We start from the raw sequence: 17,836 nt of genomic DNA on the forward strand, positions 1-17,836 counted from the left end.
GTGGAGTGATTCTGTGTGACTCCCAACAGTGATGAGTCACAGGGGTAAGGTCTACACATGGCTGCGAATACTAGAGACTGTGGCTCCCTGGGGGGCCATCTTTGGAGACTAGTTCCCACAAGTAGGTGTATACCTCTCTATATCCTACTCCTTTAACCCCTGCAATTTCATTTATTTCCTCTGATTATATTTAAAGTATTTTCTTTTTTTTTTAACATCTTTATTGGAGTGTAATTGCTTTACAATGGTGTGTTAGTTTCTGCTTTATAACAAAGTGAATCAATTATACATATACATATATCCCCATATCTCCTCCCTCTTGCATCTCCCTCCCACCCTCCCTATCCCACCCCTCTAGGTGGTCACAAAGCACCGAGCTGATATCCCTGTGCTATGCGGCTGCTTCTCACTAGCTATCTGTTTTACATTTGGTAGTACATATAAATCTATGCCACTCTCTCACTTCATCCCAGCTTACACTTCCCCCTCCTCATGTCCTCAAGTCCATTCTCTACATCTGCATCTTTATTCCTGTCCTGCCCCTAGGGTCTTCAGAACCATTTATTTATTTATTTAGATTCCATATATATGTGTGTTAGCATACGGTATTTATTTTTCTCTTTCTCACTTACTTCACTCTGTATGACAGATTCTAAGTCCACCCACCTCACTACGAATAACTCAATTTCGTTTCTTTTTATGGCTGAGTAATATTCCATCGTATATATGTGCCACATATCTTTTCTCAACTCATCTGTCGATGGACACTTAGTTTGCTTCCATGTCCTGGCTATTGTAAATAGAGCTGCAATGAACACTGTGGTACATGACTCTTTTTGAATTATGGTTTTCTCAGGGTATATAGCCAGTAGTGGGATTGCTGGGTCATATGGTAGTTCTATTTGTAGTTTTATAAGGTACCTCCACACTGTTCTCCATAGTGGCTGTATCAATTTACATTCCCACCAACAGTGCAAGAGGCTTCCCTTTTCTCCTCATCCTCTCCAGCATTTATTGTTTCTAGATTTTTTATTGATGGCCATTCAGACCAGAGTGAGGTGATACCTTATTGTGGTTTTGATTTGCATTCTTTAATGATTAGTGATGTTGAGCATCCTTTCATGTGTTTGTTGGCCATCTGTATATCTTTTTGGAGAAATATCTATTTAGTTTTTCTGCCCATTTTTGGATTAAGTTGTTTGTTTTTTTGATATTGAGTTGCATGAGCTGCTTGTATATTTTGGAGAGTAATCCTTTGTCAGTTGCTTCATTTGAAAATATTTTCTCCCATTCTGAGGGTCTGAGGGTCTTTTTGTCTTGTTTATGGTTTCCTTTGCTGTGCAAAAGCTTTTAAGTTTCATTAGGTCCCATTTGTTTATTTTTGTTTTTATTTCTATTTCTCTAGGAGATGGGTCAAAAAGGACCTTGCTTTGATTTATGTCATAGAGTGTTCTGCCTCTGTTTTCCTCTAAGAGTTTTTATAGTGTCTGGCCTTACATTTAGGTCTTTAATGCATTTTGAGTTTATTTTTGTGTATGGTATTAGGGAGTGTTCTAATTTCATTCTTTCACATGTAGCTGTCCAGTTTTCCCAGCACCACTTATTGAAGAGGTTGTCTTTTCTCCATTGTATATTCTTGCCTCCTTTATCAAAAATAAGGTGACCATATGTGTATGGGTTTATCTCTGGGCTTTCTATCCTGTTCCATTGATCTGTATTTCTGTTTCTGTGCCAGTACCATATGGTCTTGATTACTGTAGCTTTGTAGTAAAGTCTGAAGTCAGGGAGTCTATTACTCCAGCTCTGGTTTTCTTTCTCAAGATTGCTTTGGCTATTCGGGTCTTTTGTGCTTCCATGCAAGCTGTGAAATTTTTTGTTCTACTTCTGTGAAAAATTTCATTGGTACTTTGACAGGGATTGCATTGAATCTGTAGATTGCTTTGGGTAGTATATCATTTTTACAATGTTGATTCTTCCAATCCAAGAACATGGTATATCTCTCCATCTGTTTGTATCATCTTTAATTTCTTTCATTAGGGTCTTATAGTTTTCTGCATACAGGTCTTTTGTCTCCTTGGGTACGTTTATTCCTAGGTATTTTATTCTTTTTGTTGCAGTGGTAAATGGGAGTGATTCCTTAATTTCTCTTTCAGATTTTTCATCATTAGTGTATAGGAATGCAAGAATTTCTGTGCATTAATTTTGTATTCTGCTACTTTACCAAATTCATTGATTAGCTCTAGTAGTTTTCTCATAGTATCTTTAAGATTCTCTATGTATAGTATTTCTTCTCCAATTAGTGACAGCTTTACTTCTTCTTTTCCGATTTGGATTCCTTTTATTTCTTTTTCTTCTCTGATTGCTGTGGCTAAAGCTTTCAAAACTATTTTGAATAATAGTGGTGAGAGTGGACAACCTTGTCTTGTTCCTGATCTTAGATGAAATGTTTTCAGTTTTTCACCATTGAGAACGATGTTTGCTGTGGGTTTGTCATATATGGCCTTTATTATGTTGAAGTAAGTTCCCTCTATGCCTACTTCCTGGAGGGTTTTTATCATAAATGGGTGTTGAATTTTGTTGAAAGCTTTCTCTGCATCTATTGAGATTATCATATGGTTTTTATCCTTCAATTTGTTAATATGGTTTATCACGTTGATTGATTTGCATATATTGAAGAATCCTTGCATCCCTAGGATAAACCCCACTTGATCATAGTGTATGATCCTTTTAATGCTCTGTTGGATTCTGTTTGCTAGTATTTTGTTGAGGATTTTTGCATCTGTGTTCATCAGTGATATTGCCTGTAGTTTTCTTTCTTTGTGACATCTTTGTCTGGTTTGGTATCTGGGTTATGGTGGCCTCGTAGAATGAGTTTCGGGGTGTTCCTCCCTCTGCTATATTTTGGAAGAGTTTGAGAAGGATAGGTGTTAGCTCTTCTCTAAATGTTTGATAGAATTTGCCTGTGAAGCCATCTGGTCCTGGACTTTTGTTTGTTGGAAGATTTTTAATCACAGTCTCAATTTCAGTCCTTGTGATTGGTCTGTTTATATTTTCTATTTCTTCCTAATTCAGTCTCGGAAGATTGTGCTTTCCTAAGAATTTGTCCATTTCTTCCAGGTTATCCATTTTGTTGGCATATAGATGCTTGTAGTAATCTCTCATGATTCTTTGTTTTTCTGCAGTGTCAGTTGTTATTTCTCCTGTTTCATTTCTAATTCTGTTGATTTGAGTCTTCTCCCTTTTTTTCTTGATGAGTCTGGCTAATGGTTTACCAATTTTGTTTATCTTCTCAAAGAGCCAGCTTTAGTTTTATTGATCTTTGCTATCATTTCCTTCATTTCTTTTTCATTTATTTCTGACCTGAACTTTACGATTTCCTTCCTTCTGCTGACTTTGGGGTTTCTTGGTTCCTGTTTCTCTAATTGCTTTAGGTGTAAGGTTAGGTTGTTTATTTGAGATGTTTCTTGTTTCTTGAGGTAGAATTGTACTGCTATAAACTTCTCTCTTACAACTGCTTTTGCTGCATCTCATAGGTTTTGGGTCGTCATGTTTTCATTGTCATTTGTTTCTAAGTATTTTTTGATTTCCTCTTTGATTTCTTCAGTGATCTCTTGGTTATTAAGTAGTGTATTGTTTAGCCTCCATGTGTTTGTAATTTTTACATATTTTTTCATGTAATTGATATCTAGTCTCATAGCATTCTGGCCAGAAAAGATACTTGATACGATTTCAATTTTCTTAAATTTACCAACGCTTGATTTGTGACACAAGATATGATCTATCCTGGAGAATGTTCCATGAGCACCTGTGAAGAAAGTGCCTTCTGTGGTTTTGGATGGAATGTCCTTTAACTATCAATTATGTCCATCTTGTTTAATGTATCATTTCAAGCTTGTGTTTCCTTATTTATTTTCATTTTGGATGATCTGTCCATTGGTGAAAGTGCGGTGTTAAAGTCCCCTACTATGATTGTGTTACTGTCGATTTCCCCTTTTATGGCTGTTAGCATTTGCCTTATGTATTGAGATGCTCCTGTGTTGGGTGAATAAATACTTACAATTGTTTATCTTCTTCTTGGATTGTTCCATTGATTATTATGTAGTGTCCTTCTTTGTCTCTTGTAATAGTCTTTGTTTTAAAGTCTATTTTGTCTGATATGAGAATTGCTACTCCAGCTTTATTTTGATTTCCATTTGCATGGAATATCTTTTTCCATCCCCTGAGTTTTAGTCTGTATGTGTCCATAGGTCTGAAGTGTGTCTCTTGTAGAGAGCATATATATGGGTCTTGTTTTTGTATCCATTCCGCAAGCCTGTGTCTTTTGGTTGGGGCATTCAATCCATTTACATTTAAGGTAATTATTGATATGTATTTTCCTATTACCATTTTCTTATTTATTTTGGGTTTGTAGGTCTTTTTCTTCTCTTATGTTTCCCCACCCAGATATGTTCCCTTAGCATTTGTTTTAAAGCTGGTTTGGTGGTGCTGAATTCTCTTAACTTTCCTTTGTCTGTAAAGGTTTTAATTTCTCTGTTAAATCTGAATGAGATCCTTGCTGGGTAGAGTGATCTTTGTTGTAGTTTTTTCCCTTTCATCACTTTAAATATGTCCTGCCCCTCCCTTCTGGCTTGCAGAGTTTATGCTGAAAGATCAGCTCTTAGCCTTTTGGGGATTCCCTTGTATGTTATTTGTTGCTTTTCCCTTGCTGCTTTTAATATTTTTTCTTTGTATTTAATTTTTGATAGTTTGATTTCTATGTGTCTTGGCATGTTTCTCCTTGGATTTATCCTGTATGGGACTCTCTGTGCTTCCTGGACTTGATTGAGTATTTCCTTTACCATATTAGGGAAGTTTTCAACTCTAACCTCTTTAAATATTTTCTCAGTCCCTTTCTTTTTCTCTTCTTCTGGGACCCCTATAATTCAAATGTTGGTGCATTTAATGTCCCAGAGGTATCTAAGACTGTTCTGAATTCTTTTCATTCTTTTTTCTTTATTCTGCTCTGCAGTAGTTATTTCCACTATTTTATCTTCCAGGTCACTTATCCATTCTTCTGCCTCAGTTATTCTGCTATTGATTCCTTCTAGAGAATTTTTAATTTCCTTTATTGTTTTGTTCATCATTGTTTGTTGTTCATCATCTTCTAGGTCCTTGTTAAACGTTTCATTCTATCTGTCCATTCTATATCCAAGATTTTAGATCATCTTTACTATGACTACTCTGAATTCTTTTTCAGGTAGACTGCTATTTCCTCTTCATTTGTTTGGTCTGGTGGGTTTTTACCTTGCTCCTTCATCTGCTCTGTGTTTCTCTGTCTTCTCATTTTGCTTAACTTACTGTGTTTGGTGTCTCCTTTTCACAGACTGCAGGTTCGTAGTTCCCATTGTTTTTGGTGTCTGCCCCCTGTGGGTAAGTTTGATTCAGTGGGTTGTGTAGGCTTCCTGGTGGAGGGGACTGGTGCCTGTGTTCTGGTGGATGAGGCTGGGTCTTGTCTTTCTGTTGTGCAGGACTACGTCCAGTGGTGTGTTTTGGAGTTTCTGTGACCTTATCATGATTTCAGGGAGCCTCTCTGCTAATGGGTTGGGTTGTATTCCTGTCTTGCTAGTTGTTTGGCATAGGGTGTCCAGCACTGTAGCTTGCTGGTTGTTGAGTGGAGCTGGGTCTTAGTGTTGAGGTGGAGGTCTCTGGGAGAGCTTTCGCCGTTTGATATCATGTGGAGCCAGGAGGTCTCTGGTGGACCAATGTCCTGAACTCAGCTCTACCACGTCAGAGGCACAGGCCTGGCACTAGGCCAGAGCACCAGGATCCTGTCAGCCACATGGCTCAGAAGAAAAGGGAAAAAAGAGAGAAAGAAAGAAAGAAAAAATATAAATAAAAAGAATTACAGTTATTAAAATAAAACCTAAAAAAGTATTAAAAATAAAAAATTAAAGTTTTTTTTTAAAAAAAAGAAAGATGGAAGAGAGCAAGAAAACCAAAAAACAAATCCACCAATGATAACAAGTGCTAAAAACTTTATTAAAAAAAAAAAAGGACAGGCAGAACCCTAGGACAAATGTTAAAAGCAAAGCTATACAGACAAAATCACACAAGGAAGCATACACATAGACACTCACAAAAAGAGAAAAAGGAAAATATATATCTATATATTTTTAAAAAAAGGAAGAGAGTAACCAAATCAATAAACAAATTTACCAATGATAATAAACTCTAAATACTAAACTAAGATAAACATAAAACAAGAAACCAGTCAGTTGCATACAGCAAACCCCACGTCTACAGTTGCGCCCAAAGTCCACTGCCTCAGTTTTGGGATGATTCGTTGTCTATTCAGGTATTCCACAAATGCAGGGCACGAGCTGATTGTGGAGATTTAATCCGCTGCTCCTGAGGCTGCTGGGAGAGATTTCCCTTTCTCTTCTTTGTTACAGCTCCTGGGGTTCAGCTTTGGATTGGCCCGGCCTCTGCATGTAGGTCGCCTGAGGGCGTGTTTTCTTCGCTCAGACAGGACGGTGTTAACGGAGCTGCTGATTCGGGGGCTCTGGCTCACTCAGGCCGGGGGGAGGGAGGGGCACGGAGTGCGGGGCGAGCCTGCGGCGGCAGAGGCCAGCGTGACGTTGCACCAGCCTGAGGCACCGTGTGTTCTCCCAGGGAAGTTGTCCCTGGATCACGGGACCCTGGCAGTGGTGGGCTGCCTAGGATCCTGGGAGGGGTGTGGAGAGTGACCTGTGCTCGCACACAGGCTTCTTGGTGGCAGCAGCAGCAGCCTTAGCATTTCTTGCCCGTATCTGGGCTCCGCGCTGATAGCCGTGGCTCGTGCCCATCTCTGGAGCTCCTTTAAGCGGAGCTCCTAATCCCCTCTCCTCGCGCACCAGGAAACAAAGAGGCAAGAAAAAGTCTCTTGCCTCTTCAGCAGGTCCAGACTTTTTCCCGGACACACTCCCGGCTAGCCGTGGCGCACTAACCCCTTCAGGCTCTGTTCACGCTGCCAACCCCAGTCCTCTCCCGGCGCTCCGACTGAAGCCCGAGCCTCAGCTCCCAGCCCCGCCCGCCCCGGCAGGTGAGCAGACAAGCCTCTCGGGCTGGTGAGTGCTGGTCGGCACTGATCCTCTGTTTGGGAATCCCCCCGCTTTGCCCTCCGCACCCCTGTTGCTGTGCTCTCCTCCGCGGCCCCGAAGCTTCCCGCCTCCGCCACCCGCAGTCTCCGCCCGCGAAGGGGCTTCCTAGTGTGGGGAAACCTCTCCTCCTTCACAGCTCCCTCCACTGGTGCAGGTCCCGTCCCTATTCTTTTGTCTCTGTTTTTTCTTTTTTTTTTTGCCCTACCCAGGTACGTGGGGAGTTTCTTGCCTTTTGGGAGGTCTGAGGTTTTCTGCCAGCGTTCAGTAGGTGTTCTGTAGGGGTTGTTCCACATGTAGATGTATTTGTAATGTATTTGTGGGGAGGAAGGTGATCTCCACGTCGTACTCCTCCACCATCTTGAAGGTCTCTCTTAAAAGAATTTTCTTAATTGGTTCTTTCAAAATTCAGTAATGTCTCCCTTTCCTCAAATTAGCATGTCTAAAACCAAACTTATCCCCTTCTCCTGAAGCTGACACATTTCCTATGGACATTTTTGTTACCAGCAGCACCCTGTTTCTTCCGTCACCCAGACTCTAAGCCTAGAATTGATTATTTGTTTCCTCTCTGTTCTTGGCTTTCCAGTCAATTATTACAGCAGGTCAATTTTGCACTGTCTTGCAATTTTTTATTCCATTCCCACTCACATGTATGACTTTCATTATCTTTTAACTGGACTATTGCAGTGGTTTTCTAAATTATGTTTTTTTGCTTTTAGTCTTTTTTTTTCCCCTCTATTTTAAATAGTATCTGTATGGATATTTTGAGAAATGGCTTTATTGAATCATGTCCCTGCTTCAAAGTGAACTCCAAACTTGTGCCCTTCAAGGTACCCTATGGCTTGTGATCTGACTCCACTTTCTCTGAATATTTTAGATTCTGGTACTTTGTTTCCTGGACCCTCTATTTCAGCCAAATATCCACTTTCCCACCAATATGCCTTTTCCAACTAAACTGTCCCCCTGGAATGCTCAAGTTCAACTTTTCATATTAAAATTTTATCTGTTTCTTAATTCTTGTAGCACTTTTGGTGTCCCCCTTTACTGCTGCATTGTATGGTCTTTTCACTTTGCTTCAATAGAAGACATCTCTAAGGCAGAAGCTAGGTCTTATTTTACTCATGTTTACTACATGCTTTCCATAATCTGTACACTCAGTTACTAGCATTAATCTGTTACATATGTCTCTTGGGAATTCTGTGGCTCATGGGTTTAACAATTTGTCCAGGGTCACAAAAATTATATGGCAGAGCTGGGCCTCAGCTCCAAATCCTGTGTATATCTGTGGGTGACTTCATTCTGCCTTACATATTTGTTGGTGGGATAAAGTGATTCTGTTCACCCTCATAGGCATATCCATTATGCTGAACTTTATCTTGTATTGTTTACTTCATCTTTTCTTTCTTTTTTTTTTTTTTTTTACTTCATCTTTTCTTGACTTATAATGCCAGAAATGCTAATACTCCGTGGTACGGTGGAAACTGAAGCATTTTTGAAAGTATATTCGGCTGACAGAGAGGCCCAGGGAAATTTAGAAGTTATAGGCAATCTCACAATTATCTTGATCATTTTGAATTCCCATTGGTTCCTGAATTTCTAGGAGGCAGCATTTTTATGCATCATTTTAAGAGCCAGCTTTAGGATGAGTGTGCATTATTTCATTAACCTTTTCCTTCTTGGTATCAAAATTTAGTGTCTATCTTTAGGCTTAAACTTGAAGTTCTTTTGAAGGTACCACCCCTTTGAATGTTATACCTCTGTACAGGCCACCTTTAGATGAACAACCTCATTATATTTTGCAGACCCTGCTTATGAAAATACTTTTCCAATTGAAAATACTATAGCAGTGTAAACAATGCCCATGGATAACTATGACCTGAAGCGGTGCCTAAGGGCAAGTGTCTTTCCTGTGTGCCCAGTGGCTGCCTACTCTGCAGATGTGCACAGCCAGCTTCTCTTGAAAACTGGAGATTCTCTGGCTCCTTTGCTTGCCATATCCACAAAACTGACTAAGTTGTCTTACAGAGATCTGTATTCTTTTACCCTCAGCAAACAGGCGTGTAGCAGAGCACACTCATGACCACAAGCAGAATTGGCATTTCTCCCATCTGGCTGTGTTCCTCTTGGCCCCATTTCATGTGTCATTTATTATTGGAGAGAACATAAAATAAAGATGGTTCACAGAGTCATCATATTTTTATCCAGTTTCTTCTGGGACCCAGGATTCATGACAGTTTGAGCCAACTAGGACGTTAAGTCAATTCATCCTTAACATTTCCTTTGTTGTTATATCATACAATGGATGCTTAGGTATCTAGTGCCTGACTTTTTTTTTTTTTTTTTTTGCATCTGCACAGGCAATTATCAGTTCAAATCCTAAACCCAATGCATACTAGCTGTGTGAATTTGGGCAAGGTATTTAGCCTCTCTAACTCTGTTTTCTCATCTATAAAACAGAGGCAATCTGAGTTCTTGAGGAATATTGTGAGGAAAACAGCAAGTGTGCCAACTTTGACTATCAAATGACTTTCAGAAGTGGGAGCAAACATATTCAACCTTTGAAATATTAGAAAGTACAGACTATCTAAAAACTGTTACCTGTGTCACTACTATAGCTTCTAGTAGCAAGTGGAGAATGTGGATAATTGAGTGTGGCTGGCATTTGCCATCAGTGCTCTAAACTACGTGACGCTGATGGCATTGTAGAGAGAGCTGATCATTGAATCTTTGCCAGGTCTGGTTTCATAACCACCACTAAGCGTGGGTGTGCTATGGAACATCTGAGAATAGAACTATTCCTTGTCAGCCTCCAAATGGGCAGGCACCTGATGTGCCTCTTCCCTTGTTTGCTAATCAGTGGATAATATCCCAAGTCAGTTAAAAAAACAAAACAAAACAAGTCTGGGGGTTGGGATTTATAAGGAAAACTTGAAGGTGACTTCTAAGTAAACTGTGGTGGGTATGTTGGCCAACCTCTCACAAAAGTCTGCAGTAATTTGAGTGTCCTAGACATTTATTAAGTGCGTATTTTGTGTCAAGCACTACATTTGGCCTTCGGAATATAAGATGTAATCTAGGAGTCTTTCATAAAGAGTTTAAAATAGTCATTAGGGTAAGCTTAAAGAGAACAGTCTTCAACAGAGCATAGGCTCCAGCAGAAGAGCTCCAATATTTGCTGATTCAGAAGTTTCCCAGAGGACCAAACCTGGTGTCATCTTTGAAATGTCTTTGGTCCTTGGCCATTGCCATATCATAAAAATTAGTTTAACATGGAAACTATTAGACTCACTACCAGATTTCACAGTTTTCACTATTTTCTTGGAATGACATTGGTGTGATACTTTCTTTGTTGTCGTTGTCCCTCCTCTTCCTACTTTTTCCATAGTACTATTTCTTTATAGAGACAAAGTCTCATAGGGCTGTTTTATGAATTGTGATTTAATACATGTAAAGAGCAAAACACAAAAACAGCTATGTGAAATCTATGGAACTGTGGTTCTAGAGTACCACCAGTGTCATTTTATGACTTCTGACCATATTAATAATGAGAATGCAAATTATAGCTAGGTAAAGAGGGTAGCACCATCTTACATTTGGCAGCTCTTCATCCTGAAAATATTGGGCTTCATGGTATTGGCATTAGTTTCCAGAGTGTGGCAAGAGTCTGATGATTAGATTGGTTACTTAACCAGGTAGAAGTGCAAAGGCCACATGGCATATCCATTTCTTCAAACATGAACAATTCTGAGAGTTAGAGTTTAGGATTGAAATGTTAACTCAACAGGGTAATCAGGAGCCTGCAGCCTTAGTGATCGGGAGGGTCCAGTTGTTTTGACAGTTTAAATTTCTGTGATTGTGCTCCTGCAGCTCAGATCCATCTGCTTTCTCCTATCCTTCTTGGTCAGCCCTTTGGATTTCCTTCCTTCCTCCTCCATCTCTTCCCATCTTTCCTTTCCCTTCCCTCTGAACCTACCCCCTTGTTAGCTGAGCTCCTAATACGTGCTAGACACGATTCAAGGCACAGGGGGCATAATCTGTGATTAGATGGAATCTCTACCCTCATGAAACATATTCTAGCAGGAAAGAAAGATGGTTAAATATATAATACAATGTCAGGAAGTGAATACGTACTTCGTCACTGACACGTTTTCTTCTTCAGAAAAGCAATGAATTCTAGAGAGGGTCCCCGATACCCAAAGAGTCATTTCTCCATTAATACCTATAATCTGAAAAGTTTGGGCCTCTGAGGGGCCCAGACCCTGAGTGTATTGTGCTTTCCTAAATTAGAAGACATGGTTTCCCAATGCTGGCTGTGGCTTTCAGGGCAGAGGAGAGCACAAGGGTCCCAGGAACCACCCCTCCCCTCCTTCCTTATGCAGCTAATTCAGCATGGTCTCTATAAACCATGTCCAATCTTTCCTTCTCAACTCATAGGGTAATGCTGAGAAGCTCTGTAGTCTGTATGAGAGCACTTGAATGAAGAAAATGCAAAACTAGATGAAGTGACTCAGTTGGCAAATGATCTGACAGCACAGAAAACAACGCTACGGAGTGAAAATGGTAAGTAAACTTTCAGTGACGCTTCACTTATGAGTCTCAATCCCATAGACTGGTAGAGAGACCACTGAAATGGTGAAACAGTTATTGAGCCTGAGTGGGCACTTAAAAATTCTAGGGGACAAATGAGGCCCTTGATGTTACCTTGTCCACAGACACGCTCTTGTCTGGGAAAGATCACCTCTGTACCACCTTGGGAGTCCCCGCCCAGGTCTCCTCCTTGAAGGGAAAATGCAACATGCAGTTGACTGGAGCAGCTTTCAAGATCAAAGGATGGTAGGGGCTGTCCACACAGTCTACAAACATGCCTCTTCATCACATCTACCTCATTGAAATAGGTATTTTTCCTAATTTTCAGTAATGAACCCACACCTCTTTTTTATATTTAAATTTATTTTTTAAATTGAAGTATAGGTAATTTACAATGTTGTGTTGCTTTTAAGTGTACAGCAAAGTGATTCAGTTATACATATATATGTATTCTTTTTCAGATTCTTTTGCATGGTAGGGTATTACAAAATACTGAGTATAGTTCCCTGTGCTATACAGTAGGTCCTTGTTTACCTATTTTATATATAGTAGTGTGTGTATGTTAATCCCAAATTCCTAATTTATGTCCCTCCCCCATCCCTGCTATCCCCTTTGGTAACCATAAGTTTGTTTTCTATGTCTGTGAGTCTACTATTTGTTTTGTAAATAAGTTCATTTGTATCATTTTTTAAAATTCCACATATAAGTGATATCATATGATATTTGTCTTTCTCTTTCTGACTTACTTCACTTAATATGATAATCTCTAGGTCCATCCATGTTGCTTCAGATGACATCATTTCATTCTTTTTTATGGCCGAGTAATATTCCATTGTGTGTGTGTATGTGTATATATGTATACACACACATATATATATACACATACACATCACAGCTTCTTTACCCATTCAGTTGTGGATTGACATTTAGGTTGTTTCCATGTCTTGGCTATTGTAAATAGTGCTGCTATGAACATTGGTTTCCTCTAGATATATGGCCAGGAGTGGGATTGCGGATCATATGGTAATTCTTTTTTTAGTTTTTTAGACACCTCCATACTGTTCTCCATAGTGGCTGCACCAGTTAACATTTCCACCAACAGTGTAGGAGGGTTCCCTTTTCTGCATATCCTCTCCAGCATTAATTGTCGACTTTTTGATGATGACAGTTCTGACTGATGTGAGGTGATACCTCATTGTAGTTTTGATTTGCATTTCTCTAATAATTTGTGAAGCTGAGCATCTTTTCATGTGCCTGTTGGCCATCTGTATGTCTTCTTTGGAGAAGTGTCTATTTAGGTCTTCTGCCCACTTTTTGATTGGGTTGTTGGTTTTTCTGATATTAAGCTGTATGAGCTGTTTGTATATTTTGGAAATTAATACCTTGTGGGCTGCATTGTTTGCAAATATTTTCTCCCATTCTGAGAGTTGTCTTTTTCCTCTGTTTCTGGATTCCTTTGCTGTGCAAAAGCTTTTAAGTTTAATTAAGTCCCATTAATTTATTTTTGTTTTTATTTCCTTTACCCTAGGAGACAGATGCAAAAAGATACTTCTGTGATTTATGTCACAGTGTGTTCTGCCTATGTTTTCCTCTAGGAGTTTTATAGTATCCAGTATTACATTTAAGTCTTTAATCGATTTTGAGTTTATTTTTGTGTATGGTGTTAGAGAATGTTCTAATTTCATTCTTTTACATGTAGCTGCCCAGTTTTCCCAGCACCACTTCTTGAAGAGACTGTCTTTTCTCCATTGTATATTCTTGCCTTCTTTGTCATAGATTAATTGACCGTATTGTGTGGGTTTTTTTCTGGGCTTTCTATCCTGTTTCATTGATCCATATGTCTGTTTTTGTGCCAGTACCATACTGTTTTGATTACTGTAGCTTTGTAGTATAGTCTGAAGTCAAGGAGCATGATTCCTACAGCCATGTCCTTCTTTCTCAAGATTGTTTTGGCTATTCAGGGTCTTTTGTGTTTCCATACAAATTAAAAATTTTTTTGTTCTAGTTCTGTGAAAAATGCCACTGGTAATTTGATAGGGATCACATTGAATCTGTAGATTGCCTCGGGTAGTATGAACCCACACCCCTTTTTTACACTCAGTAAAAGCCATAGTCTGGGGCTTCCCTGGTGGCACAGTGGTTGAGAGTCCATCTGCCAATGTAGGGGACACGGGTTCGTGCCCCGGTCTGGGAAGATCCCACATGCCGCGGAGCGGCTAGGCCCGTAAGCCATGGCCGCTGAGCCTGCGCGTCCAGAGCCTGTGCGCCACAACGGGAGAGGCCACAACAGTGAGAGGCCCACGTACTGCAAAAAAAAAAAAAAAAAAGCCATAGTCTGTATAATGGCCTACAAGGGTCAGATGCTTGGGCTCCATTATCTCTCTGACCTCTTCTACTTTCTCTTCTCTCATTCTGCCTTGGTCACTTTGACCTCTTTGCTGTGTTTTGAACATACCATGCACACTCCCACCCTAGAGTCTTGCCCTGACTATTTCCCCTTGTCCTGACTATTTCAGCAAAGACTTAAAGATGAGGGTTAATCAAATAGATCTGGGAGGAGTCAGGATAGGCCTTGTTGGGAAGGTGACATTTGAGTGCTCTCAACCAGTTTTCTCCATGTGCTTCTATTTTCATAGCATTTAATACCTTCAAAGAAGCTACATGCTTGACATAATAAATAAGTTTGTCATGTCTCCACCTGCCAGAATGTACCCTACACAAGGGCAGGGGTCTTTGTTTTGATCACTGATTTTTGTCAGTCATCTAGAACAATGACTGCCACTTATTGGAGATCCACAAACATTTGATCAATTGAAAGTAGAACAATGTTCCGTTGACTTATTCTTAACTGTCAACCACTATTTTTAGTTAGATCTTTTTCCTATATTTTACATGGTGGCAATCTATTAGAGGTTTTTCATTTTCAGTTTGTCATGAGCTTTTTTGTATCTTGCATACTCAGTCACTTACAAGAGTGCTTCGAATCCATCAAGTAGATGGACAATGGTTACTTCATCTTGTCCTGTAACTGGCTTGTATGCTATGAACAGCATGTGACTAGCTGTTTGCCTGTAATTAGAATTATTTTTAGTAATATATTCCCGAAGATAGAATTCCTAGGTCAATGAAAATAAACAATGTGTTCTTGATGCCCAGAGGCACTCACTTTAAAACGAGAGTGAAAACCGTCTATCCTTCTGCCTATGGACACCTCTGTTTCTAGATGTTAATCTAGGGTCAAAGCTAAATTAAAATGAACTGGCAAAATAACAAACCTGGAAATCTAGAAGAGGAAAGAGTTTTGGATTCTAGCAGGGACACTAAGTAGGACTCTTATGCTGGTGACAGGGTGTATCACACTTGGCCTCATTACAAAACCCCCAGTTTGATCTTCTGTGCCATTTAGGATGTAGTCTGCGTGGGGACTGTTCAGTTCAGAGACTAAGCTGGAGTATACCTTTTTGTCCAGCTCTGAAGGTAGTATTGTATACAAGTTTTTTCATAGGCATTGCCTACCTCTCTACCTATTGGCATTAATTTTCTACTCACTTTTTTGATGAGGAAATTGGGTGAGTGAAATGAAAGTGGATCTGAGATGATAATTCTGCTTAGGATGCAGGACCTTTTATTTCCTCCTTTATTCTTAGTTTTACCTTTTGGCTTTTGTACAAATTAAATTTTAGGTATATACCTATCCAAACCTCCCCTCCTCTCACTAGGTCTATGCTCCAGATTTTTTGCTGCTTTTTTTGCTACCATCACCAAAGTTTCTTTCTCATGGCCTGTCCTGGCCACTGATTATACTCTGCTTTCAAAGGAGACCAATAGTAAATGTGAACAATTAAGCCATGTTAAGTGGGTCCTAGTTCTATAAAATATGTGATATGTTTGTCTTAACGCCCTAATGCAGGGGTCCCTAATCCCTGGGCTGCGGTCCACAGCCTATTAGGAACCAGGCTGCACAGCAGGAGGTGAGTGGTGGGCGAGAGAGCGAAGCTTCATCTGCCGCTCCCCATCGCTTCCCATTGTTTGCATTATCACCTGAACCATCCCCCACGACCCTGTCTGTGGAAAAATCGTCTTCCACAAAATGAGTCCCTGGTGCAAAAAAGGTTGGGACTGCTGCCGTAATGGATTGGCATTTCCCCAGAAAACTTTTAAATATGATGTATCACCCAGAGCTTCTTAGTTTTGGTCTATGCAACCCCAGCAATTGTCAAGACTCTTTTAGGGGAACTAAGTAAGAGGTTAGAACTATTTCATTCTAATACTAAGATTCTGTTTGCTTTTTAAATTCTTTTGCTGCTGTTATTGATGGTGCAAAAGCAATGACGATTAAAATTGCTGGAGCTTTATCACAAGCTGAGGCAGTAGCACCACACTGTAGTTATAATCATTGTATTCGCTGGTCCATACTCAACAGTTTAAAATAAAAAAAGTCAGTTTTACTTAAGAATGTCTTTAATGAAAAAGTAAAAATTAATTATACTACATCTCAACCCCGAGTATATATCTTTTTAATATTCTGTGTGACAAAACAAAAAGTATGCATAAAGCACTTCCATTTCATACTGAAGTAGGATGTGTGATTGTGCAAGTTCTGAGTTGAACTAGCAATCTTTTCAGGAAGAATCATATTTACTTGAAAGAACGTTTGACAAACTATGCTTATTCAGACTTAGATATTGCAGATATTTTCTCAAAAATGAACAAAGTGAGCCTGTCACTACAAGGAAAACAGCTGACAATATTTGTTGCCAATAATAAAAGTGGAGCTTTTAGGTAAAATTAGATTTTGGAAAACAGTTAGGTACCATCATAAGCTTGATGGCTATCAATTCTTGAAGACTTTTCTTTTTTCTTCCTTTTTTATTGAAATATAGTTGACGTGAAATATGATATTAGTTTCAGGTATATAACATAGTGATTCAACATTTATTTATATTTCAAATTGCTCACCACAATAAGTCTAGTAACCATCTGTCATCATACAAAGTTATTTCAGTACCGTTGACTATATTCCCTATACTGTACATCATGTCCCCATGACTTACCTATTTTATAACTAAAATAAGAAGTTTGTACCTCTTAATCCCCTTCACCTATTTCACTTAACCCTCCCACCACCTTCCCCTCTGGCAACCACCACTTTGTTCTCTGTATCTATGAGTCTGTTTCTGTATTGTTGTGTTTGTTCCTTTTTTTTTTAGATTCCACGTATTAGTGAAATAATAAGGTATTTGCCTTTGTTTGTCTGACTTATTTTATTTAGCATAATACCCTCTAGGCTCATCCATGTTATTGCAAATGACATAATTTCACTATTTTTATGGCTGAGTAATATTCTATTGCATACACACACACATACACACACACACACACACACACACACACACTGCATCTTCATTATTTATCTATTGAAAGACAACTTAGGTTGCTTCCATATCTTGGCTATTATAAATAATGATGCTATGGATATAGGGGTGCACATATCTTTTCAAATTAGTGTTTTTATTTTCTTCCAGTAAGTATCCAGAAGTGGAACTGATAGATTGTATAAGGTTTTAAAATTTTTTTAAGTTTTTGAGGAACCACCATACTGTTTCCATAGTGGTTGCTCCAATTTACAGTCCCATCAACAGTGCATGAGGGCTCCCTTTTCTCCACATTCTCACCAACACTTGTTATTTGTTGTCTTTTTGATGTATCCATTCTGACAGGTGTGAAGTGATATCTCATTGTGCTTTTGATTTGCATTTTCCTGATGATTAATGATGTTGAGCATCTTCTCATGTGTCTGTTGGCCATTTGAATGTCTTCCCTGCGGGGGGGGAAATGTTTATTCAGGTCCTCTGCCCATTTTTAAATCAGATTTTTTGTTTTGTTGATATTGAGTTGTGTGAATTCTTTGTATATTTTAGATATTAACCCTTTATTGTATATATCATTTGCAAATATCTTCTCCCATTCAGTAGGTTGTCTTTTCATTTTGTGATGGTTTCCTTTGCTGTGCCAAAGCTTTTTAGTTTGATTAGGTCCCATTAGTTTATTTTTACTTTTGTTTCCCTTGCCTGAGGAAAGAGATCCAAAAGCATATTGCTGAGACCAGTGTCAAAAAGTATATAGTCTATGTT

At 39.2% G+C, this 17,836-nt stretch overlaps 1 protein-coding gene across 1 annotated transcript in view; it reads left to right on the forward strand.

Moving 5' to 3' along the window:
- MYH15 (myosin heavy chain 15) overlaps positions 1–17,836 on the forward strand; it is a 185,666-nt gene that overhangs the window by 111,902 nt on the left and 55,928 nt on the right. Inside the window, 2 exon segments of the mRNA XM_060149051.1 lie at positions 11,550–11,577; positions 11,580–11,675. Of these exon segments, the coding sequence (XP_060005034.1) occupies positions 11,550–11,577; positions 11,580–11,675 (124 nt within the window).

This window comes from Lagenorhynchus albirostris, chromosome 5 (assembly GCF_949774975.1).
Source record: "Lagenorhynchus albirostris chromosome 5, mLagAlb1.1, whole genome shotgun sequence".
NCBI classification, from domain to species: Eukaryota; Metazoa; Chordata; class Mammalia; order Artiodactyla; family Delphinidae; genus Lagenorhynchus; species Lagenorhynchus albirostris.